Consider the following 27704-nt stretch of genomic DNA (forward strand, 5'->3'; position numbering starts at 1 on the left):
CATGTGTTGTTGTTACCTATACATGTCTCTCACGTATGTATGTGCCTGTGGCTATGTGTCTTGAACTTTGATATACGTTTTTTTCCTTGTTTTTTCTTTGTGAAATATGTTTTTGATGTTGTTATTGTCGTTGTTGCAGGAAGCATGCATTTATATATTACTATGGACGAACGGAACAGGACGAATAAAATCGTATGCATGTTTGTAGGCTTTAGAACATAGTGAGTGATAATCTTCAATGACGAATTCCATCAAGCGAATAGCTTCGAAAATACGCAAGACATATCAATAGAATATTGAAACATGGACATCTACCAAGTTCTGGGACAAAGGTATTCAATAACCATCCGTTAAAAAAATTTGGGAACAACACAAGGAAAGGATGATATGCCACATACTATTTTCAGGCAAAAAAAAAACATTTTCTCGGAAACGAAACTATAGACCAACGAAGCTTTCGTTTGTTGGTACAATTGTTTTTTTCCGTTGAAAGTTCGTTGGCCTTTACCAATAAGAAAAAACTTCGTTGGTCTAATATTTCGATTCGGAGAAAATAATTAATTTGTGTGTGCTTTTGTTTGAAATGTTGTGTTTATTACGTATATATTATTGTAATTCTTTGTTGTTGATAACACGTGAAGAAAAAAACTGAAAAACGATTGAATTAAAATTTGTTTCCTAAAATGGAGTACGCAAAACTCAAATTTAAAAAAGAATTGTGTTTTAACGGTATGCTTACTTCAATTATCCGTTTCTTTGGCTCGGAATCACTACCAAAATAATGAATACCAATTAAATACCAAAGTATAAAGGCGAAATCTTTAGAACTGCACGCAGAGAAGAAACATGATTGCCACAATCATATTCGAAGAGCAAAATAATATGATAGCAGCTATTTTTGCGGCGACCATGTAACATTTTAACCTGCAACCATGTTGGCTAAGTGAACATGGTTCTAAGAAAAATATAATTGTCCTCATCTAAAATGTTATTATATTGATAAAAAGAATTTTGTTTGAATGAAAAGACTATGGTCACGATCTAAAATGTTATGTTATTCGTCAAAAATGTTTTTCTTCTAGTTAAAAGAACATGGTCACAACCTAAAATGTTTTGATTTTTATGAAAAAACTTTTTTCGTCGTCGAAAAAAGGACGCCACTTGAGAAAAGAAAACACAAAATCAACTTTATTTATTTGTTTTTATTTATTTATAAACTAATTCATTGTTTATTTGTATTTATAATGTCGTGCAAGCAAACTTCACATATTTTTACACACTCTAGTTTGGTTCAATTTCAACAATAAGTAATCATTCCATATTTACTTCGTGACCATCAAATGTACAAACGCAGACATCATGTAACTGCAAATAAAAATAAATTATACCATATATCAAAATGCAGAACAAAAACCAGGTATATTTTTTTCAATTACACTTTCCTTGTTTGTATTCACATAAAACCACGTGCCATTTCTGAATAAATAAATTAACACAAAACACAATAATTCCGTATTCTCCGTCCATTCCAAGAAACAATCAACACACGACTGACGCGCAAAATGAAAATCGTGTGTACCTGCTCAATGTTTTTATAAAATTCTTGTCGCTGCAAAAAAATTAAAAAATTAAATGGTCACGAAAACAATGTACATGGTCTTTATGGCCATGTAATGGTTGTAGACATGTCTATACGTAAACTATAAAAATATTTTTTTCTCTGCAAAAAAGTAAAAAAAATTGAATGGTCAGATACATGATTTTCCTGACCATATAATGGTCTCAAATTCTATCATTTAAATAATAGAACATGTTTGCGGCATTTGAGAACCATTTAAATGCTTATTGCCAACATATATTTTTCTCCGCTCGAAAATTATTTTTACAAAGACAAAATACATGGTTTTCGCGACAATTACATACTCTATATAAGCATTAAATGGATGCGGCAACCATGTCCAAACATGTTTTTTCTGTGCGTGTGTGTTACGATAGCCCCTAAGTTGACATTTTTATTTGTTTCAGCCAAACTAAAACATAGTTTTCTGCTGTTTCTACCAACAAATTTCTTTGTACATTTCCTCTGCAAATCATATAAATTGAAGATTTTCATTTTTCGACGAGGGGTTTCGAAAAATCTTGTTTCACAAGAAAAGGGAAATCAAGAACACACCCTTTAGAGTATTGCTATTTGTGATGGCGAGTTCCTGTTCTCATGTACATAAAATAATTGCCTGTAATAAACGTTTCATTTGCTATTCCATTGTGCTCCACTTAATTTCATTGGTCAACTAAAAGTATTCCATTAGGTGTCAAATAACCAATGTGTTTAACCCATCAATTAAAAAAGGAATTTGTGAAAAAAATGTCAAAGTGTTATGGCGAATATTGAATCTTAATCTTCAAGGCATACAGTTTATCAAACATCCGAAATAAGAAATTATGATGATTAATTGAACTACAACTTCCTATCTAGTTTTTTTCACAAATCTCAAATAATTAACCAATTAAAAATTGAAATAATTTCTTTTGCCAATAATTAATTTGTGAGCAATATACTCTTTATGGATGAAATTCGATCAAACTAATTTAATAGCCAATAGCACCATTTGTAGGCTTGCAATTTTTTATATTTGATCGAAAAATATTTACATATCCTGCAGTAATTTCTTTAACCATTGCCGTTTTAAACAGTAAATTGTTGTCGATTTTTACGTAACTTTAGAATAACAAATATCCAACATATTATAAATTATTATAAAACCTTTTGTATTATGGATGGTTTGCAAACTGTTAGGGAAGTACAAATAAGTACCTTTAGGATAATGTTTATACAATATTGTCTTCACACCCGATGTGGCCAATATTCTGCATTTCAGAAATTGGTTTAGTAATTCGATTTTTATAATGCCAATACATAAGCGTATGTCGTATGTTCAAATTCACAACCAAATAAGAGCTTAAAGAAATGTTCATAATTATCAATATATAGTAAATATTTTACTTTGTGTTTGTTCTTAAGTTATAAATGCCATATTCAGTTTGACACGGAAGGTTCATCTATCTAAATAAAACTAACATGTAATATTTAGAAAGGAAATCGTGTTCTATTGTCACTGACCCAGCTTTTTTTTACTCACCACCATGCAACGTGTTTGGTACGTCACGAGTCAAATAGTATTGCTATATATTTGGAATAATGGAAGTTTTCTACATGTGGCAATTTATACTTAGTTGCAATATATATGAACGTGTATATATTCTAACTAAGTATAGAAAGTCCCTTCCAACAACGCTGTTCATTTAAAAAATTCCAGATCTACATTTGTTATGCTTCGTAAACAAATGTATATATTGAATATATTGTTGACTATAGCTACCAATTACCGCATCTTGAACTTTGAGATACACAATGTCCGACATCGAGTGAAACCGGTATATTGAAATACCCATCGAACATTTTATAATGTTATCATTGGTACTTATGAAATACACAAAGCGTACATACTCATGTAGTTGAATCCAAGAAAGCAATGATGTGAAATCTGTAAACTGACTATGAATACATATTTATTTGTTTGCCTTAGGATATTGGCTACGCACAAGGAATTTGCCAGTCAACGAAACTACGAAAGACATTGGATAGAAATATCTAAGAACTACATAAAAGAAAATATAAAAACGATATGATGTTGTGTTATCCATGGAAACAGGAAAGCTATTCTTAGATGCCTTTTAGTAATGAAGAGAGATTTCCATATTTGCTCTTGAGAAAAAAACGTGAATAGATGTGGCGAAACTATTTACAAAAAGTAAAGACGAAAATGAAAAGCTGTTCTTATAAAAAATGTCATTCGAAATTATAACAGTCCAATGTATATTTATAACAAAAAAATCTACAAAAAGTAAAGGCGAAAATGAAAAGCTGTCCTTATAAAAAATGTCATTCGAAATTATAACAGTCCAATGTATGTTTATAACAAAAAAATGAATGTGTCGCTAAAAGCGAAGAGAGTCCATAGTGATTGACAAAGAAAGAAACCACAAACGAGAAACTGCAAGAGCAAACTCAACAACGCCGTCTACTGTGAATGTTGAAATCGAGAGAGAAAGCATTTACTTAGCTATATGAACGGAGAGTTGAGTAAATACTATATACGAGAGAGCGATTCTAGACGAAATATCAAGTTTATGTATCGTGTTCTGTGTACGAGCGCACAAATACGATTAAACTGGTGGTTGCGCAGGCGAAGAAGACGACGTCGACGCAAAGGTCTACGCAGGAAACTGAGGCATCATCGCTGGAAAGATATAGTGCTGCGAAGAACGTAGCAGCTTGGAGTTTCGGAGAGAGGCATCACTGGTGTATGAGGATTCTGGTAGCCTGTACCTGGTACACTACGTGTCCGGTGGCTGCCGGTAGCTGGTAGAATTGGGTATTTTCAGGTTCATATATCATTTCTGTAAGAGATATTTTGATGAAATTTGTAGAAAAATTTTAATTAATGAAAAAACAAAAACCGACTTTAGTTTTACATAGGGCTCCTGAAGAACACACTTTCTGTTCTTCATTGTACTCGAACGAAGATACGTTATTGCACCAAAGGCGAACATTCAGCCCGATCCGATAGCAACGTAACAAAAACCGTCGACTATAATCATTCATCGATAATAATTATTTTGTTGCACTCTCTGCGATTGAATAAAATCAACGAATAAAGATGCAGGCTGCATTGATGCTAAGATCGAAATCTCGGGTGGCGAGAAGAAGAAAGCTACGAAAATTAGGTGGAAGACTTGAGTTGCCTAGTAATGTAGCAACCAAAGAAATAGCTCCATTTCCTCGTTATCCGCCTGAGTCATGGGTAATATTTTTTTCTTTAACATAAATCTATTCTTGAACCAAAAAACTCCAAAAGCAAATGGAAATCCACAAATATTGTCTCTCTTTCTCTCCAATATCTACCTACTGTTACTATTGTTACTTCTGAACAAATTCTCCAGAACCTCCTCTCCCTCCACAAACCCTCAGAACATGTCTTATCTAACACAAACCAAGGGTCAATATAGTCCTTCTTCAATATTCTCCACTGAAAGTTATCTCAACATAATCAATATTATCAAATTCCTCCATATAGTTCATAGTCAACATTAACAAAAATTTCTCTACTTCCTGTCTCTACTTTATGATTTTACTTTAATTTCTTCTCTTAATTTCGCTCGTAGATACTACAATTCAAATTAATTAGTTTCCATAGATTACTTCTAGAGCAATGTTCAGAGTAGAAAGAACTTATAGTTTCTCAAACGACTTTCGTAAAACACCTGCTTATTGATATTCTTTCTTAAGAATTGGCCTTTCGTGAACACCATTCGTGTCTCTCAAATTATTTTCATTATTGTATTCATGTATTCTATGCCCTTGCGTTGCAATTCAAATAGACAATAAACTCTCATGAAGCCAATACCACCATGCCTTTACAAACAAATAGACCTTCTATCAGCCTTTCTTTAACTTTCGCTATAACTGATTATTTCTCTTTATCTATCTCTGCTTCACTCTAAAAATACCCAGCTCAATAATCCCTGCCTTCTTAAATATGTAGTTGTATAATCTACTGATATTTACCACATCACATATTTATACCGTATACTACTTTTCTTTTCTTTTTCTCAAACCGACAACTGAGCCAACAAACTAAGTAACAACAACAAAAGAGCAATTTGTGTAGATTTCAGCACCAATATTTACTTTAAATTTGAGTTCTGGTAGTAAAGTCCCACAAAAAGCCCCTTCTATAATTTTTTATAGAGAAGTCCATCTTCCTACATGCCCACCCCAAACCTTATAGACTAACGCGCCCTATCACTCCCTCAATCATTATTTTCCAACCAACAAACAGACAATAACCATGCAAAATATACTCAATTATAGATTACGTACACAAATACATGCATAAATTCATACATATGTACTTGTACTTGTAGAAACATACATGATGTGACCATGTTTAATTACAAATTTCTTTTATTCCATCTCTCCCTATGACTCTTTAATTATACATCCGTCGGTGGTCAACTTAAACCGGATGGTTGATATTTGTCAACAAATGTCACTAATATGTCAACGGTGCGTCGTTGGTGCAATGTGGTGCGTGCCTAAATACGTGCGTGCGTTATTCGCCCACTATATACCCTTCCTAAAAATCTTCAATCGCATTAAAAAATACACAATACGATCATATTGAATAAAATTAACTACCCTACAAAAACGATTTGTTAACAATAATTTCCAACATATTATGTTGACGAATTCGCCTCAAATCTCATCAATGCGCTACGATGATGATCTATGTGACCCATCTGTTGATGTGACCACTGCACCAACGCCACCAAAATTCTTTGTCTTATATTGAACATCCACCTATGTATACTCCGAACAACCAATCAACCAACCAACTCACATCACTTACATTATTGTGTATATGCCACTAATGCTCCACGCTCCCATCAACGTTGTTTTTTACACAAATTACATACGGCTCATAATGAATTCGACAGTAAGTTCTGTACTAGGAAATATTTATATTTTTTTATTATTGGTTTGATTGATACCTCATTTTGTATGGATTTGATTTATTTCTTACCTTTACTTTCACTTCTCCTTTGGAATTATTTTGTTTTCGTTTATCTTTCATTGAAGTAAGTGTTAGAGTAAAGTGAAAATGCTTGTAAATATATTTATTTTCGTAGTTTTTGTGGAACACAGCATCGAATTGATTTTATTTATAATCTATCGGAAACATTTAACGACAACAGGCACACGGCACCTGAACACGGACCCCTCATACCCTCGAATTCCGATTTAAATTTACAATAATTGCCAAAACACCAACATCTTCATAAAATATTATAAGCTTGACACATATTCAAAACAAGCGTTAGCATATTCATTTGTTTTGTTTATGTGAATATAGTGCTTCCAACTGGATAGATTTGTCAATGGCATACCGTACACCATACCTCCTAGAATGTATGCTGTACGCCTTAAATTAGATGTCTGGGCAAATCATTCGATTTCGAGTAACAGGCGATCGAATATAGGCGTTGTGAATTGATAGTATTCAATCGTGCCAGTCTTTGCCGAAGACCGCCATTGCAATGCTCTTAGCAACTTTATTTTAAAAGTCTATAATCGATCGATTTCTGCTCGCTATAGAAAGGTGTGATTAGGCTTGAAGTCTTCCATGGGAACAGTTACATATATATGGACAAAGCATGCGTGTTGTTGTTAAATGTATAAAAAAACCGATTAGTTATAAAACACAGATGCGCAAAACGACATAGATATGCACACATATTCATCGATACATTGATATGGATGTTTCCACTCATACATATGATTTACAAGCATTTTCCTTACTTTGATTTAAATACTTCTTGAATCCTCAAGTGCTTTTGGCGAAAACTTACTTCACTATCCAATAACCTATCCACTTCGCCTCGCCCTACCGAACCAAATCCTCACCCTAGCCAAACATCTACAATCCCACCGTTCCGTATGCATTTTCAGTAGTTTATTTTATTTGAAATCACGCTAAAACAGTGAACACTGAATGAACTTCATACGAAAGAGTACGTGGAGCACCAGCAGTTTACAAGTCTAATGCATATGTATGTGCATACATATATACACAGGTGTCTTTAAGAACACACAAACACACACGAGAGACACATATACAAAATTAACAACTATTATCACCGAATAATGTATCAAACACCACACCCAGCCGACCACTCAAAATATATTTTTTTGTGATTAATTTAAAAATCAGATATACACATATACACCAGCACTTTTCATAGATACTTATTTTTTGTAAATATTACACAAACCTCAATTTTTCATGAACAAACATCGAAACACCTATACACTCGAAAATTATCGTATCAATGACACAAGATTATACAGCTATGTGCGATCTTACTAATCAACACACTACATACATACACACACATACCTACTACATGACCAACAAACAAAAGAATGGTATCAAGTTTTCCCAAAGATTCTGTTCAGCTTGCTTGCCTCTCATTCCCGTTTTCGATCTAGGAGCTCGACTTGATTCAAAATGCGAATACGATTCCACAAAAAAAAACTATTCCAAATTCGAAAAGAAACTTTTGAGATAATCACAAGATGCTTACAATACTTTTGTGCAATTGAATCTCAGCATGTGGTTGTATGTGTATATCCCTCCATTGGAAAGCATCGACGGATCGACATACCCATACATGAGCGATTTTTTGTGGAGCATTCACAAGTTGAAACAAGTGGAAAAGTAAAACTAAAAAGATTAAATATACATAAAACGAAATAAGAAGAAGACATACGTAAATTTTGCATATTCTTTAACACAGACGTGCCGGTATCTTTATATATGTACACAAACGTTCTCCTCGCAAAGTACGTATATGTACAATTAATGATACCGCTTCATTTCAATATCGGACAATGTATAACTTGCAAATAACAACAAATCTAAAATATATTGCGCAAGCGTTTAATGTATTGTGTACCCCTGTACTCCCTATATAACTATGTGGAGTATAGTACGTAAGTATAATTAACCACTTTGAACTACCCGCTGCGTACAACGGTAGGAACATCGGTAAGTTTCATTTTAATGAATGTTGCGAACGATTCATGTGATTTCTTCGTATTGAGTATACCGTGAGATGACGGTATGACATACAAGTACATGTCTTACAAACACATCGGCGAATGATTGATCATACCCTGCATAGTTGTTTTGTTTTTTATAAACACAAGTACATATATATTGTTAGTGCATATATATATGTGGGTGTTGCTGCGTATCTATGTCATTGTAACTCAAATAACATATCAGTCTCCTTTCCAGCGCCCATTGACCTTTCATCCGCGTGAAGTTTAGGTTTATTTTTGTGGCAGCTAAATAACTGATTCGTTAACTGATCGATGATTTTCATACCAACCCATGTAATACATACCTATATACATGTCCATTTTTTATAGTATCATAATCATCAATATATATATATATATATATATATATATATATATATATATATATATATATATATATATATATATATATATATATATATATATATATATATATATATATATATATATATATATATGTATGTATGTATGTATGTATGTATATATGTATAGGTCATATAGGAATGTTTTATACTATCATAACCATTGCTTCCCCAAACAATACATAAGTACATAAAGCGAACACACATACTTCATACTAAAATTGTAAGCTATGGGAGGTAGTATCTGCTGCCTGTTACATTGATCAAAATATACAAAGGTGTATTTGTAATATTGGTGAATATAAACCATTCTAGATTCGGGACAAAAGTATTACACACATACACACACATCAATGGTGAATTGCTATATATATATATATATATATATATATATATATATATATATATATATATATATATATATATATATATATATATATATATATATATATATATATATATATATATATATATATATATATATATATATATATATATATATATATATATATATATATATATATATATATATATATATATATATATATATATATATATATATATATATATATATATATATATATATATATATATATATATATATATATATATATATATATATATATATATATATATATATATGTATGTATGTATGTATGTATATATGTATAGGTCATATAGGAATGTTTTATACTATCATAACCATTGTTTCCCCAAACAATACATAAGTACATAAAGCGAACACACATACTTCATACTAAAATTGTAAGCTATGGGAGGTAGTATCTGCTGCCTGTTACATTGATCAAAATATACAAAGGTGTATTTGTAATATTGGTGAATATAAACCATTCTAGATTCGGGACAAAAGTATTACACACATACACACACATCAATGGTGAATTGCTATCAGAATACAACTTTTTTCTGCAACATTTAACACTACACATGTGCAAATACAATCACACGTTAATATTCGGATACACATTGCTAATTTATATTAGAGCAAACATAAATTAGGTTCAAACTATTCCATATTTATAGTTTTTTTTTTTTTTTTTCTAAACATACACACATTTTTATATATTGCAACCGAAATACATACATTCACGACCCCTACCGCCACTACACAAACGTTTTGGGTGCCTACCCAGATATCTCTCTCTCTATTTATGTTAAACGTTAATCGGACATAACAGACCGACCAATTGACAAATCGAGCTCGATGTGATGATTGTGCTAAACATAATTTCATTGAAATTTACAATTTAGGTTTGCAAACATCACGGCCATCCGTTTAATCATCCTGTATTAGGTATAACATTAATATCAACTATAATTAATTAAAACACTGTTGATGTCCAGATATCATTGTGATTATATGCAGACACAGACATACACACATACATATGTATATAGTTATACATTTATTGAATTTGCATCTATCTACAGTCTGTCTGTCTGTCAGCCTTCTTCTGTGTATATGCTCTGTCTGTCTGTCAGCGTCTAAAACATAACTATACATGTAAATGCTTCGAGAAATAACACAAAAAACACACCCAAATACACACGAATTTTCTTCACACCGGTAATACTAAATGATTGCCAGGCGCGAGTGCAAATCTATTATCAATTGAAATCACAATGGGAAAAGATAATGAGAAACTTTCTTAATGTACCTTGTAAGTGCTAACCACAATGTCGAAAGCACATTTACCCCCATTTTCATAAAGCTCCGTTAGTGTTCCGTTAACTAACCAACTTTTAAACCGTATTATAGACGAAGCTGTCATCTTGCCTTTATATTCCATAAGCCAGTTAGGAACTTAACTGACGAAAATTTTTCAGTTAAAGTTAATCGGAGAGAAAATATTTGCAATTTACTTTCTGTTAACTGGCAGTTAAAGCCTAACGGAGCAACATGAAAATGGCCCTTAATCATTAAATCAAATGTAAACCAAAAATAATTAGCAATATTAACAGCTCAATGCAGGTTTAAATGTATAACTTGAACTATTAAAAATAATCATTAAATCAAATGTAAACCAAAAATAATTAGCAATATTAACAGCTGAATGCAGGTTTAAATGCATAACTTGAACTATTAAAAACAAAGAATTTTTAAATTGCTCTTCATATAATTTACACGCTGTTACCAGCGACATTTACATAAATACCCAGCAATAAATCAACAAAGAAATAGCGCAAATGTTCTTTTTGGGCCCGGAAGTTGTGCAAAATTGGCGCAGAAACGATAAATTTAACATGGGCTTGTCATAAGACGAATGTCCACAATTTGGATGTGATATTATTCCAAATAAATAATATTTATAATTTCTTATAATTTGTAATGCATTCTAACGCTAGTCTGAAACGTTTCAGCTGAAATACATTAAAAAATTCGTAATTAGTAATATTAACAGCTCAATGCAGATTTAAATGCATAACTTGAACTATTGAAAACAAAGAATTTTTAAATTGCTCGTCATATAATTTACACGCTTTTACCAGCGACATTTACATAAATACCCAGCAATAAAGCATCAACAAAGAAATAGCGAAAATGTTCTTTTTGGGTCCGGAAGTTGTGCGAAATCGGCGCCGAAACGATAAATTTAACATAAACAGCCGTTGAACTGAATTTGCATCATTTTTTAAGTGTGATCCGAATTCAGTGTTTTGGATGTGAATTAAAAAAATGTGATATTAATCCAAATAAATAATATTTATAATTTGTAATGCATTCTAACGCTAGTCTGAAACGTTTTAGCTCAAATACATTCAAAAATTCGTGATTTTTCTGGAATGGATTTTGCATTTTCACAAAATTTAAACCATGTTACTAATTCTTACTCTGTTTTTAACTTTTTTAAACGAAAAATAGAAAATTACCCATTAAAAATATGAAAAAAACGAGTTATAAAAAATTTAATCAAAATAACTTCCTGTGTAGTTAAAATAAAAAACATCTTAGGGAGAAAATGTTTGGAAGTGCTTTTAAAGTTGTGCCTTCACAACAACTTCCACATTTTTTCATTTATTTTGAATAATTTCAATATATATGGCATTTTGTAAACCTTCGGAATATATCGTTTTCATTCAAAAGAGCGATTTCAAAAGTCAAAAACGCCTACGTGTTTTTCGGCGTAGAGTTAAATCATCCGGGGCGTATGATTGACTTGACTGCATGGTAGTAATAATACGTCACTATGGACAAATCTTTAAGGCATTTCTATCAAACCTCTGCATTCAATACACAAACTTCAGTTTATAATTTATAATCTTTGACTTCAAGCACAGGCCACACAATTCAAGTAGTAACTTTATTGTCCACTTCTCAGACGAGTAAAATATAAATCTTGCAAATGCTGAAACAGAACAAATAGAAGCCAATGAAGCAAACACCGAAAAATCTTCTGATTTATTCGAATGTAATAATTTCCATTAATGTTATTTCGTTTTCTCAACTATAAGAGTATGCAACACACACACTCTCAATTCATATTTTGTTTGCTCGAACCCGACCACAGTCTGCATTCGCTATAAGAGTATGCAACACGCACTCTCCATTCCTATTTTGTTTGTTATTGGCTATTTGAAACACTCATAAAATAAAAGGCTCAGACCCGATCACAGTCTGCATTAGCTGGCTTCTGTCAAAATATTCTATCTTCACTAAAAAGGTTATATTTTTCTCGTGGAGTGACAATTAAAACAAAATCAAATTTTTAAAGAGAACTGCACAACGATTCCATTTGAATGTGATGGATCTGCAGTGCTTGACATTCTAATCGCTTTACAGTGTTTCTTTTCTATTCATTAATCAAAATATTCGAAGTATTCGTTAATGTTAATTTTTTTTCCACTTCATACGGAAATGAAGCACATTAAAACAAAAAAAAACTGAAAAATTACACCGTCCACTGCACCCTCACAAAAAATCGCTTCTGTAACATATACTCCCAAACATATTTTGCTTCAAGCATATACATTTTTGGGTATTGTCCAAACATTTATATGTTTGATCTCTACCAATATATAATATGTTTCAAAGCATATTGGTCTAAACAATATATGTTTGGGTAGTCTAAGTCCCAAACATTTCGTATTTTTGCATCCAAATTCAATAATGTTGTCTTCCAAAAAACAATATGTTATTATGTGACCATATAATATGTTTGGAAGCATTTTGCACCCAAAAATATTATATGCTTAAAAAAAATTCTCCCAAACAATATTGTGCTCAAAATTTTATTTATTTATTTATATATTTACAATCATAATGAATTATGAAAATAAACAGGTAATATAGGTGCTAACAACATAGGTTTTCGACCTGAATGCTCAAAATTTTGTTTCTGACCAATTGTATATTCCCCGACATCTTTCTCACTTCCACGAGATTTTTTAGTTCTTAGCACCTTTTTCTGTAATACAAACATTGTAGAAGAAATTATTCAATTTTATGATTTTTTATTTTATTTTAATTTTACCTTTTGCCGGACGGGGATTCGAACAGCGGACCACACAGTTTGTAAGGATCAAAGAAGTAGCTGATCAATTGCCCAAGGAAAAATAAAATGTTAATTTTGTAATAACAAGCAACAACCACCAACTTAATTCAATATCGCTCCCTGTTAAATAGCGCTCCAAGCTACTAAACACATATATGTTTATAGGCTATTTCTAAATTAATATATGTTTGCATTCAAGCATATTATATTTACAAACATTTTATGTCCCAAACATAACATGTTCTAACATATTAACATATATGTCCCAAACATGTTATGCTAGTTTATGAACATTATATGCTTGTACTCAAAAATATTGTGTTTAAAAATTTGTGTTCCAAACATATAATGTTTATAGCCAAACATATGAAAAACAGTCTTTTTCAACCGTGTGGATACCATTCCGTGAGAAATATAAACGTACATGTACAGAGCTAAAATTTGTTTTTCGTCTTACGTGACCGAAAATATTGCTATGACGAAATACTTTATAATTTTGAAATTTTATATTTCTATTTTTGCGAAGTGTTCCAGAAACACGGTTGTATGAAATGTAGAAGTATGTGACATTCTGATTTTTATGGCATTTGTATGTAACGCCATGAAGGAGTAATCATAGACCAACCTTTTAGTATACGGATCGGCTTAGAATTAAATTCTGAGTCGATTTAGCGATGTCCGTCTGTCTGTCTGTCCGTCTGTCTGTCTGTTGATGTATTTTTGTGTGCAAAGTACAGCTCGCAGTTTTAGTCCGATTGTCCTAAAATTTGGTATAGGGTCCTGTTTCGGCTCAAAGATGATCCCTATTGATTTTGGAAAAAATCGGTTCAGATTTAGATATAGCTGCCATATATATTTTTCACCGATCTGGTCATAATTGGCGTGTATATCAACCGATCTTCCTCAAATTCCGTACATCTGAATATTTTATGAGTCTCGAAAAACTTGCAAAATATCAGCCAAATCGGTTCAGATTTAGATATAGCTCCCATATATAGCTTTCGCCCGATTTACACTCATTTGCCCACAGAGGCCAATTTTTAACTCCGATTTAGTTGAAATTTTGCACAGGGACTAGAATTAGCATTGTAACTATGCGTGCCAAATTTGGTTGAAATCGGTTCAGATTTGGATATATCTCCCATATATAGCTTTCGCCCGATTTGCACTCATATGACCACAGAGGCAAATTTTTAACTCCGATTTAGTTGAAATTTTGCACAGGGAGTAGAATTATCGTTGTAACTATGCGTGCCAAATTTGGGTGAAATCGGTTCAGATTTGGATATATCTCCCATGTATAGCTTTCGCCCGATTTACACTCATATGACCACAGAGGCCAATTTTTTGCTCCGATTTATGCGTGCCAAATTTGGTTGAAATCGGTTCAGATTTAGATATATCTCCCATATATAGCTTTCGCCCGATTTACACTCATATGACCACAGAGGCCAATTTTTAACTCCGATTTAGTTGAAATTTTGCACAGAGAGTAGAATTAGCATTGTTGCTATGCGTGCCAAATTTGGTTGAAATCGGTTCAGATTTAGATATAGCTCCCATATATATGTTTTTCTGATTTCGACAAAAATGGTCAAAATACCAACAATTTCCTTGTAAAATCGCCACTGCTTAGTCGAAAAGTTGTAAAAATGACTCTAATTTTCCTAAACTTCTAATACATATATATCGAGCGATAAATCATAAATAAACTTTTGCAAAGTTTCCTTAAAATTGCTTCAGATTTAAATGTTTCCCATATTTTTTTACTAACATTGTGTTCCACCCTAGTGCATTAGCCGACTTAAATTTTGAGTCTATAGATTTTGTAGAAGTCTATCTAATTCGGTCCAGATCGAGTGATATTTAAATGTATGTATTTGGGAAAAACCTTTATATATAGCCCCCAACACATTTGACGGATGTGATATGGTATCGAAAATTTAGATCTACAAAGTGGTGCAGGGTATAATATAGTCGGCCCCGCCCGACTTTAGAGTTTCCTTACTTGTTTTTCACTAAAATTGTGTTCCACCCTAGTGCATTAGCCGACTTAAGTGGTGCAGGGTATAATATAGTCGGCCCCGCCCGACTTTAGACTTTCCTTACTTGTTTTTATTTTAAAATTTGCATTACTCGCTGTCTACTCAGGCTACAGCTACTGTAAGCTTATTTAAGCGGCGTAACCAGGACATAATCTTACCATTAATTTTGTGACATTATTTCAAATAAACATTTCAAATGTTAATATTTCTCCAGCTGAAATATTATTCAGTTATAACAATGACCTGTCTTAGTTTCTCGCCCATGGCGTCACTTCTAACAAAATCCGCCTTTGAACATGATCACGAACATGAACCATTGTATTTCAACACCACTAGGGCACATGAATCGTTTCATTCATATTGACAGTATTGTTTATACCTTCATTGAATGGGATATCAAGTGATTATAAATAGCTACTCTAACACACGATATATTCCCGAGTATAGCCAAAGTTCAATATATTGGAAACAAAAGACAAAAGAAATCATTGGAGACTACAATTACCCTCACTCACTCACTATTGTATTTGTATGCAGTTTTTGCTTTGAAGGCTTTGGTATCTACTGTAAAATGAGGATGCTTGAGTATTGAGTGTCAAACATACATTGAACATTGATACATTGAAAAATAATACTAGCAAATACATGAAAATATATTTTTTGGCTAAACTTTATAATAAGTGTTTGTCCTTAACCCATCAAGGATATTTCAGTTCCTTTTCACCGTTGTTTTAACCAATGGATCTCTGCTGATCTACATACAATGTATTTACTGATATATTTCACTATCAGTAAATATACTGTACACTATTTTCATTTATATTATTATTATACATTTGTGAAATCGCGCAAAATTTAAGATATGTACTGCTGTTAATTTTTCCATTCTCTAAAAGAAAATTTCCACTAGCGGGATTCCTTTACTTACTTAGACAACAGCACATCAAACTGTTTTAAAAAATGGCAAAAGTGATTGCTTTTAATTCTGTTATATTTGCTCACAAAGACAGCTAATTTTGTTAGTCTATAATTTTGTTTCGGATCAAATTTCGATTTCACGTGAACTTAAATAGCAACCGTTGTTTGAAAATCAAAACCAAACTGAGATATCAAAAAAAAAAACTAACTGCAAAAAAATGTTCATCACAAATTTATTCGTTTTGCTACTTCTTGGGTGTTACGGAGAGCTTTTTAGTAAACTATAATAAAAATAGTTACTAGTAGTAGGTAAGGGAATACAACTATTTTTTGTCCTCGAAATAATTAAAAACATTTCTGGAAAATCAACACTGTCTGTTTTTATTCTACAGCGATGAGTCTTCCGCCATCCCAACTATGACTTCTAATTAATCTGAATTTGATTTCATGCAATATTAATTAATTGGACAACGTACACAAGGCTATTTTGTAGGGTTTTGGCCTTGTGTGCTATGTTGTCCACAAACATACAGATAAAAGAAAAAAACTTTCTTCTTGTACTAAATGTTAGACAAACAAAATTTCCCATTTCTTTAGGAGCAATTTGCCCGATATTATGATAAGCAATTTTACAATTGTCTCTAATCTGTTTTAAGGCATTTAAATAATATTTTCTCGGACAAAAGAAAACTTTGTTAGTCAAAATTTCGTTCCTGGGAAAATAAATGTATTCTTTCAATGTAGTTTTTCAGGAAGACCATTTGAAGCTGGACTGCTTTCGTCATTATTTCCGGAATAATAATGTTACTGTAAATTGAGCAAACTATAACTTTATTAGTATGTGGTCAACAATCACTAACTTTAAGTAATATCTTGTTCCTTTACAAAACGCTTTTAGTCCTGATCAAAGCGGCAGACTTAATACATAATTGATCATTTGGCAATATCTGTCAGTATAATTCTTTTGCGGGAAAAGTAGCCTAAAAGATCATTCGATAAATCCTCGAAATGTTAAAAATGGTCAAGATGGTCAAATTTTTAATATTTGCCCTGAATAAATCATCAACGGCAGTCACGAAATACTCCCCAACACACATACATACAAACTCATACACTCACACATACATGTGTATTTCTTGTGCACGTAATGGAAAAATCCAAATGCACGTTTAACTAAATTAATGTTTTGATGATACCCGCTTTACAGGAAGGTACAGTCACATAATCACATTTGAAATCTATATATGTATGTATACCCACAAAAGAAACTGAACCAATACCCATTCTAACTATTAACACATACTATTTTTTTTTACATATTTACGTGCTTTCATTATAGATAATCATGCTTTGAACGCCAGCAATAATAGCCGTTGCCAAACAGCCTGCAGCATGTATTTATGTCTGACTGTCTGGCATGATGTGATTTCGGAATTATTATAGTATATATGTGCGTGTGTTTTTTTACTAGACTTTTTCTCTGTATGATTGATTTTTGCATAAACTTGGCCGTTGTAATCGCTCACCTAATGCTTTTCGCAATAATACAAAATTTGTATATTTGAGACACACAAAAGCATTATGATTGTGAAGTTATATATACATTTAAGACCAAAGACGATACATAAATTTACGAAGATATGAATTGGGTTTGTTCTTCGTCTTTTACTCGAGAAACCAGAGATTAGTACCATACATGTTCCATAAGAAGTTGCAACTTTTGTCAGTTTTGCATTCGTAACAAAACTTAATTTACTTATTTTAGTTTTTTTTAACTTTTGAAAGAACAAACACATTTTATTAATAATTTAGTGCAATCGACACAGAACTTTTAAGAAAATAGCAAAATAAAAATTGTCGGCATCAAACCCGTAAGTTCGGTGCGCTTTACCACAATTACACCTTATTTCACATCTGCCTAAATTTATCGTCTTTGATTTAAGACACACACACGTACAACCAGAAAACATGTCACCAAATCTACACCTACAGATATACATCGCTACAAACGAACGAGTATACAATAAAAAAAGTGGTTTTATATACATATCTCCGCTTTCTTATTTCTGTCCAAATTTATCCTTTCAATTCTGTTCTACGACTCGAATTTTTATTTCAATTAGTTTTTATTTTGCTTCATTCAAAAATATATACAAACATTATATGGAAATTTCATATAATTTGTTTTATTCTCCAGAAAGAGGACTAAATGATTAGCGCTAAAAGTAGAGATGTGCCGGTTACACGAAATTTCCGTGACCGAAATTTCCGTGACGCGTAAAATTACTAGCGCAAGGGGGTAAAAATTTCGAATTTGAATGGGCACGAGAACTACCTTGAGTACCTTTTTTATTTGCTTCGCACAAATGTTGTTGAAATGTTCCATAGTGAGCGTGAATAACATACTACTCAAGTACACATATCTACTAAACGCTTTAATACTTGTCACAAATGTAATTCAAACATTCAATTAGGTGTAAATATTTACTTCGATGCCATCGTATCAATACCAATTCGATTAATTGTGGAAATTGATGAATCCAAGTTTTCTAATATAATATTTCAATTAACAGCAATTATAGGTATTGGTCATTTCCTCCTATTTATATAAAACATTATGGTACAAATTGTGGCTGCACAGCTAACCCCCACTATCAAAGGCGTTTCGATTACTGACATTATAACACCCAAAAGTTTCGACGTAATTGCTGCTACATTTAGTTCTTTTCATGAGCTATTTATTTGACTAATAACAATTGAGTTGTAAACAGTGATTACTTATTTGGGTATTTTATAACTATCATAAAATTGCTTCTGGATGATTTTCTGAGGTCTAAAAGAGAAACCAATAATCACATATAAGTATGTAATGAAAAGGAAATCGATTGGATATTGAATGACATTATGAAATTGTTATCCGTATACATTACATATTCATATTATTTTCTAGAAACGAATCTTCGATACCATTAAACTGATTGTCGAGCCTTCAAATTGCTTGAATTCAATCAAAACGGATTCCCACGTTGGCTGTCACATTATAAACTGCAACAAAGTCAACAAATGAATCTTATTGGAATTGCAATGTAAAGTTACATATTTGTTCAAAATGCGTGGCGTATTTTTGAACACAGAAGTCAAATATAATGATGACTCCTATAAATTTATTCAAAATATTCAATATTCATAAAATTTGTTTACTAAGTGTTCCAAAATATTATTAGATTACACCTAACATCAACGAATCATCCGCTTAGTGGCACCACATTTTATAACTTGTGTAACTTTAAACTCCAAAAGTAGGATCTTATATTAAAAGCTTCTCCTACCCGTTCCACATTTGGAATAAATTAGTGTGTACATTGAAGTGATTTTTAATTTAAGTGATATATTTGAAGTCTCTAAAGAAATCTCGCATATCCAAAAGTATTTTAGCGGGATTTTACCACACCTGTACAAGCTGTACGATTCGTAATAATATGAGTTAAATAGATATGTCTCCCATAAAACCGACTATTTACTATTTGTTATCATAATTTAATTCATGAGACCTTTTAAAACTTCGTTCTAAAAAACTACGCGGTGATCTACATGTGACAATCAAAATATTTGAAAAGAACTTAAATTTCCTCCTATTAAAAGTACTACCAATATCTCAATCTGTTACTGTGTTTGGATTTGCTTTGGTATCTGTGGAAATATGTAAGGTAAAATTTTATCGACAAGGTCTCAGACACTAGTAAATGGTTTATTCATGGCTTGCTATGACATGAAATTAGTGGTAGCAAATTCTAAACATTTCGTACCGGTATGGTGTATTTGAGTATCGAAAGATAACCATATTTTCTGTGTGTATGAAGACAATTAGTACATTTCCAAATACTTAACAAAATTGAATTTTTTTAAAGACTCTTTACTTTGGGATTTTTCTTCGAGTCGAAATTTTCCAAATGAAGATGAACGATTTAATAGCAACTAAAGAAATATCAATAACTAAAGATAACCATGTTTTTCATTGAGCTTTAAACGGATTTGTCGACATAACATTTATGTTACATCATAAATCTGCATATTTCCGTTTAAAGGGACTAATTCACATGTCCAATGCCTAAGCACTATTCCATTTGCCTCAAATAAAAAGTAATAGATTTTAATGTCGCCTCAAACCGCAACCCGTTTCCGTCGCGTATATTGCGTCTGCGAGAAGACACACGTAAATAACTGATTGTCTATCAATATGTTGTAACTTATATACACTCAGAGAAAGAGTACTAGCTTTTAATATTAAAGTGGGGCTTTAGTGATTTTTGGTGTTTCGTTATAATAACTTACTCGGTATACTTATACAAGAATTATTGTCAGAGTCAATAACCTAGCAAAGAATTTCATCCTGAAAATTTTGCGCAGATTTTTTGCAGAAAATAAACCACGAAAATTTTCATTTTAAAATCTAATTTATAAATTCTCCGTGATTCATCTATCACGAGATCCCTGCATTGGGTTTGACATCATCACCCAAAATGTAATTAAGTTTCAATTAAAAAAAATATTTTATTAAAGTTTTCTTATTTTATCGTATTAAAGAAACAAATTTATCAACTTTTTAACGTTAAATGTGTAAACAAGTTCAATACCTTAAATCAATAAATCCGATATTTAACTAATGAAACGTTTTTCCTTATTCCTTACTACATAAGGACAATTTAAAAACTCATTTAATTTAATCAATACACAGCATTGAAAATTTTCAAAAGATATGGGGATGATAAGGAAAATAAATAAAATTCTAATTTGATGATTAGACAGTTTAGTAATTCCGGTATACTTTTTCACTCCTGTTTTTAACAAATTAGATTAAACTCACAGTACACAATATCCTTCAGTCAGAATTAACAGAGTTTAACAGAGTCTAAACTTAAAAAAAAAAAACAAAACGTTATAAATATTTTTATATTATTGTTTATGTTTTACTATTAAGTATCATTCATACACTTTTTTGCTCATTCAACTTAATAACGAGTACCAAAAAGTTGATGTTTATGATATGCATTTTTGTTTTACATAGAATAGCGCATTTACGTTCACGCATTTTGGTTTTACATCGAAATATTCTTATGTGTGCATAATACATAAGAATATTTCAATACATACATGCTCATGCATACATATATTCTTACTTATACTTAACATCACACATGCTTTCTAAAGCATCAATGTTTGCATGCGATGCATTTATACAGACATACTTTATTGTTATTGTTCGTTTTTTACCTTTGGAATATGAAATTGCTTGCGATGATCGATGTTGTTGGAGCATTTGAACCAGAAAAGCATTTTTATCAGCAATTAAACTGCTACTACTACTACTTACATACATAATTAATTGTTTTGTTTTTGTGCGTATATGGATGTTTACATAAAAAACTATTTCTGTGGAAATAATAAAAAATGGGAGAGTATGAAAACTAATGTTCCTTATATGCTTTTTCCTTCGTGCCGCATTGCTGGTGAATTAGTGTGCTCAGGGAAGGGCTGCTTGGTTGGAACGCGGAAGGCGTTGCAGTGTTCAAGAGACACTGCAACAACAACAAGCTACGTGTCATCGTCGCTGGGTTAAGAGGAATCGCGTAAGTACAACTATCTGGGTCGTGGTTACTATTACATGATTTGGGTTGGTGCGTTTTATTATGTATTTAACCTCCTCTTTATCATTATGAACAGATACAAGATGCCTCTCTGGGCGGATCTTCCGATGATGAGGACTTTTTGGGAGTTCTGCGTGGTCCAAGTACTTTTGCAAATGCTTTCCTGTATGTTGGACTGGGAACAATTGCCCTGGGGTTAGTGATAGCGTTTGTAGGAACTGGAGAGAAAGGTTTTAAAACCGTGGAGCTGCGTCTCATAGGCCCGTCACTTATAGGTAGGACAAATGGGTTTTGTATGTTTTCAAATTAAGCACGGGTAAAATTCATTCAAAATTAACCAATTTCACAGGTATCGGATTCGTGTGCTGCCTGCTAAGAATATTGTTTTGCATTTGTCCCTCACATTGTATAGCGAATAATAAGGGCATACGAAAGAAAAATGGTAACAAAGTTGATGCGGACCACACAACCTCCTTGTTGAGAGGTGAAATCAAACGTGTATCCATTGCACGAGCTCCGGAACAGCAAGTATGTATAACAACGAAATTTACATAAAAGGAATTTTTATTGAAGTGAAGTCAATTTGACATAAAAAAGGAATTTAATGCTTATTTTTATTATTTTTTTTTTCAGTCTGTTTGTTTGCATTGATCAGCTATGATGCACGCATTCGAGTTGTTGTACGAAGTACATTGTTGTACTGTAGTACATGTAGTGATATTATGGCTCACAACAGTCTCGAATGCGCGCATCATAGCTGATCAATGCAAACAAACAGACTGAAAAAAACAAAAACAATGCATTAAATTCCTTTTATGTAAATATTAATTTTAAATCGAATCTCTTTACTATAAGAATAAAACGTATTCATTGAAAAGTTTTCGTTTGTATCAAACAAATGTGGTCTTCTATGCCAAGCAAAGCTTGCATTCGTATTTTAAGGACAACAAATCCTTGTGATCAAGACAATATTGTTTGAGTGTGGCACGTGATGTCAGTAGTCACTCTTTAGTTAGAAAATTGGCCAATGTCGATTTATTATTAGTTATAACACGAGCGCCACCGTAGTGTAATGGTTAGCATGTCCGCCTTGCATACAAAGGGACATGGGTTCAAAACCAATGTCAACCAAACATCAAAAAGTTTTTCAGCGGTGGATTATCCTCTCTCAGTAATGATGGTGATATTTCTGAGTGTTTCAAAGTTTCCCTTATCGGGACCTAATAGATACATAATTTAATATAGCCCCCCATATCCAGAAACTGGCATCACAAACATAAGCGTAGGAAGTCCTCTGGGGAGGGGGCTTAGACCCCCAGAAAAAATGTAGCCCCCCCCAGAATTTGAAAACCTATTTACGATTTTACATTTTTATAAAAATTAAACAAGTATATACAACCGCACAAAGTTCCGCTAAAGACTTTCATGCACAATCAAATTACTTGGGTTGTGGTAGCAGTTGCCGATGGCAATGTTTGAAGTCTGATATTTATGAAATAGAGCTGTGATTGAACTTATGGTTTAGTTGAATAACTAACAGCCTGTTTCTGTATGTCGAACGAGTTCAATCGATCGACTGAAATGCATAGAAACAGCTGTTTTTTGGTTCTAAATTCAGCTGTTTGTTTCCGTTTTAGTCGATCCACAGAGCTCGTTCGACATACATAAACAGGCTTTAAAGCTCCTTTATTATATTGTTTAGTCTGGTTTAGTTATCTTAATTAAAAAATAGTAATTGGTATTAAAACTATTCTTTCATAAATTAATATCTTAATAATGCTGCAAAAAAGCGTCACCAAAAAAGAAGTGAAAATGTTCTTTTTGGGTCCGGAAGTGGTGTAAAATTGGCGGAGAAGCGATGAATGTAATAGGAACTCGTCATAGAACGAATGTCCACCGTTTCAACAGCCGTTGCAATAAATTTGCATCACTTCTTACGGTGTGATCCATATCGTTGTGTGATATTTTCCCAAATAAATAATTTTTATTTATTCGTTTTTTATTTGATTTTTGGTCGAACTTTTGTTTGAATTATATAAATATTTATAAAGACCTCGAGCTTCAAGAAAAATTAATTTATAATAATTTTTTTATTTAATTTATAATAATTTTTATATATTTTTTAATGCATTCTAACGCTTGTTTGAATATTTTCAAAAATTATCGATTTTTCTATAATGGATTTAGCATTTTTGTGACAAAATTTGAATAATTTTTACCATTTTATTTATTCTTACTCTTTTTTAAACTATTTGAAAAAAGAAAACAAAAATTACGCATTAAAATATGAAAAAAACTGAAGTAAAAAACTTCCTGTGTAGTTAATATAATTGACTTCTTTGTGAGGACATTTTTGGAAGTGCTTTTAAAGTTGTGCCTTTAAAACAAATCCCATGTTTTTTTGCTGGGAAAAGTGTGGAACTACTTTTAGTTGCTTTATTATATATTATTTTGATGTCTATTTTTGTATTCTTTTTTATGAAATAAAACAATAATTGAACCTATAAGTTCAGTCTAGAAATTTTTAGCTAGGGGGGCTATAGCCCCCCCCTAGGAAAATTGTCTAGCTACGCTAATGATCACAAATTCAATAATATATGCAAATTTAATGGTACCATGATCGATGTTAAACACATTAGAATCACAACACGACCCCGCGTTGACTGTAATGCCTCCAACAACTGTAAAGAAATTTCCATATATTAATTATCACTTTTTTCTTAAAAATGTATTGATATGCTGACGAATAGGTATAACACCAATAGGGAATTACGTCCGGAAGAATTTAAGGAAATGATTATTTTGTCCCATAAATGTACGCCTACATTTTGAGTAGAAGATAGAGGTGTGCGCGTGACACGCGTGAATCAGATGAGTCGTGAACAAAATCTGAAGCAACTTTCGTGAATGTGCGTGAATGGAACTAAAACAAATATGTCGTGGGTGAGCGTGCGTGAGAAATAAAATCGGTTCGTGAATGTACGTGAATACAATTTCTGCAAAATCACGCTCAAGAAACAAACTCAAGATTTAATTCTGTCTGCTATGTTAGCTGAATTTTATTTAGCTGTCGAACTATATCCTATATATTAATTTTGTTACCTTTCTCTTTCCCGGTTGGAAGATGTCGTGAGTCTCGTGAATTTGTCATGAGTCACGTTAATTGTCGTGAATCGTATTTGAGCGTGAGTCTTTAAAAGTAGTTCGTGCGTGAGTACGTATTAATTTTGTTACCTTTGCTCTTTCCCGGTTGGAAGATGTCGTGAGTCTCGTGAATTTGTCATGAGTCACGTTAATTGTCGTGAATAGTATTTGAGCGTGAGTCTTTAAAAGTAGTTCGTGCGTGAGCGTGCGTGAGTACTGGTGTTCATTTGGTGAATTCATTTCATTCATTTTGTGCGTGCGTGAATAAACATTTTGCTTCGTGAATGTGCGTGAGTGTGAATGAAATTTCAGGCACGCGCACACCTCTAGTAGGGGACACATTTTATTGAGATGTTTTACATGACGGATAGGCATAACCCCAATAGGAAATTACGTCCCAGCAATCAGATATCATTGAATAATTTTCTGTCTTTTTAATTGCATTACTTTGAAAATACTTCGCATACATTCCGCTTGAATAGTCACGATATCCCGCTACCCATAAGAGGTCCAATAGCAAAATGCTTAATGAAGGAATGGAGGCTTTGCGGCAAATTGCAACAACTTCTCTGTTCATGCAAAACGAACAAAAGCCTATGACAAATCGGATAGTTCCCATTATCAAAGAACCCGAGACGACGGGCGGTAAGTGGGGCAATATCGTCATTAGGTAATATATAAATTAAACTTTTCTTTCCAGATAAACTTGAGATAAGTGAGAAGGCGGTCACTAATTTAGCAACAACACCCCGTGAGTCAGACACACAAGGAAAATGTGCGACTACCGATGAGAGAGATGCTAATGTTAAGAGTACTGCCGTTTATAAAACTACACCCACCAATCAGGATGATAACAGTGCGAGTCCGGTGTCTGCAGTAAGTGGTTTCAATAACAAATTGTCTCGCCAACGTGTTTCAGTACAACAGAAAAACTTAGCAGTTTCACAGTTAATTAGTGGACCTGAATCAATATCTTCATATGACGAATCGAGTTGTCAGCAAATGGAAACATCTTTAATATTTGTTAGAAATCCAAATTTGGATAAAGAAATGCGCCCGCCTTTGAATATAACAAATACTAAGGTAACCAGAATGAACTCGAATGAGAGGAACCAGACGGAGTCAATACAACTTGTCACATCCGACAGTAGTCTAATACCTCCAGTGCACGCTCCCAATTTAACAGCCAACACAAGACATACGAGTGCAAGTATTAACTCTTCGGATACCGCCACCACCTATGCCGCTGCTCTAGCGGCTTCTATGTCAAATCGCGGCAATTCGGATCGAACGGAGAGTCTAATACGAGGTCCTCTTGCAATGCCATTGTCAATGCTCACCGCATCGACATCGTCGTATGCCTTACCTTCTTCAGCTCCCACAACTTGCCTGCAAAGGTCGATCACATCGAGTCCACTTCCGGTGCAACCGTCTACAGCTCCTTCGCTCATGCCTACTACAGAGAGAAGTTCATCGATTAATCAGTCACAGTCAATACCTGGACAAGTGCCCGATGAATTGCCAATAGGAACCACAGTGCCGAGCTCTCATAACACAGGTTATGAGCAGCCTCCATGTACAACAAATCTAAAATTTCCAACATCATCCATGGTATCTTCCACATATTCCGGCAGCTCGTCTACGTTATCGCCCAACAGCCTGGTAGGTTCCACGTCGTTTACCGTTCCATCATCTTCAACCGCTCTAAGCAAATATGAACCAGAACTTCTATTGAGTCCTGCTAAACTTGGTCAATGAGCTGTTCTCATTTTTACTATCGTTTCGAATTTCATTACGTTCACACCCATACATTCATTTCGTACAAACCCATACATTACTCATTGCAGATACATGTCGCTCTAGGCCAATACGAAAGTTTTAGACAGATGTACCAATTCCATCAGTAAAATATACTATTGCTACTCGTCGCTATTTAATCTATGGACTCTGCATGAAATATTTGTGGACACAACAAGCTTTCAATGTATAGATAACACTATATTTTCTCAAACTATTTCTAGGATGTTCACAACTCCTACGGTCATAATATGTTACATGCGTAACTAAGAACACCGTCAAATCACATTGTTCTATAACTTTCACTTGGAACCGCTTGCTGCATTCTCAATAGCAGTCGTACCCTCGAAAAGGAAACAGTAAAAAGGGCCTTTCTATTGACGTGTATGTTTTAATAAAAACATACACCCTATATATTGTATATCGGGAGGCAATGTTATTCAAAATAGTGAATTTTTACCTAGGCTGTTACTATACACACACACACACACACACACACATATATATATATATATATATATATATATATATATATATATATATATATATAT

General features: G+C 32.8%; 1 protein-coding gene across 3 annotated transcripts in view; it reads left to right on the forward strand.

Moving 5' to 3' along the window:
- The window catches only part of LOC142223159 (uncharacterized), a 106010-nt gene extending 78371 nt beyond the window's left edge, over nucleotides 1–27639 (forward strand). For 2 of the 3 annotated variants that reach the window (XM_075292995.1, XM_075292994.1), the window contains 5 exons: nucleotides 22084–22194; nucleotides 22289–22487; nucleotides 22562–22740; nucleotides 25839–26001; nucleotides 26057–27293. In XM_075292995.1, the coding sequence (XP_075149110.1) occupies nucleotides 22084–22194; nucleotides 22289–22487; nucleotides 22562–22740; nucleotides 25839–26001; nucleotides 26057–27114 (1710 nt within the window). In that variant the 3' untranslated portion in view covers nucleotides 27115–27293. Of the gene's footprint in view, nucleotides 1–22083; nucleotides 22195–22288; nucleotides 22488–22561; nucleotides 22741–25838; nucleotides 26002–26056; nucleotides 27294–27377 lie in introns of those variants that run through there. The other variant, XM_075292997.1, reaches the window with a different exon arrangement.
- Nucleotides 27640–27704: the final 65 nt, after the last annotated feature.

The sequence above is a fragment of the Haematobia irritans genome, chromosome 2 (genome assembly GCF_050003625.1).
Source record: "Haematobia irritans isolate KBUSLIRL chromosome 2, ASM5000362v1, whole genome shotgun sequence".
Classification (NCBI taxonomy): domain Eukaryota; kingdom Metazoa; phylum Arthropoda; class Insecta; order Diptera; family Muscidae; genus Haematobia; species Haematobia irritans.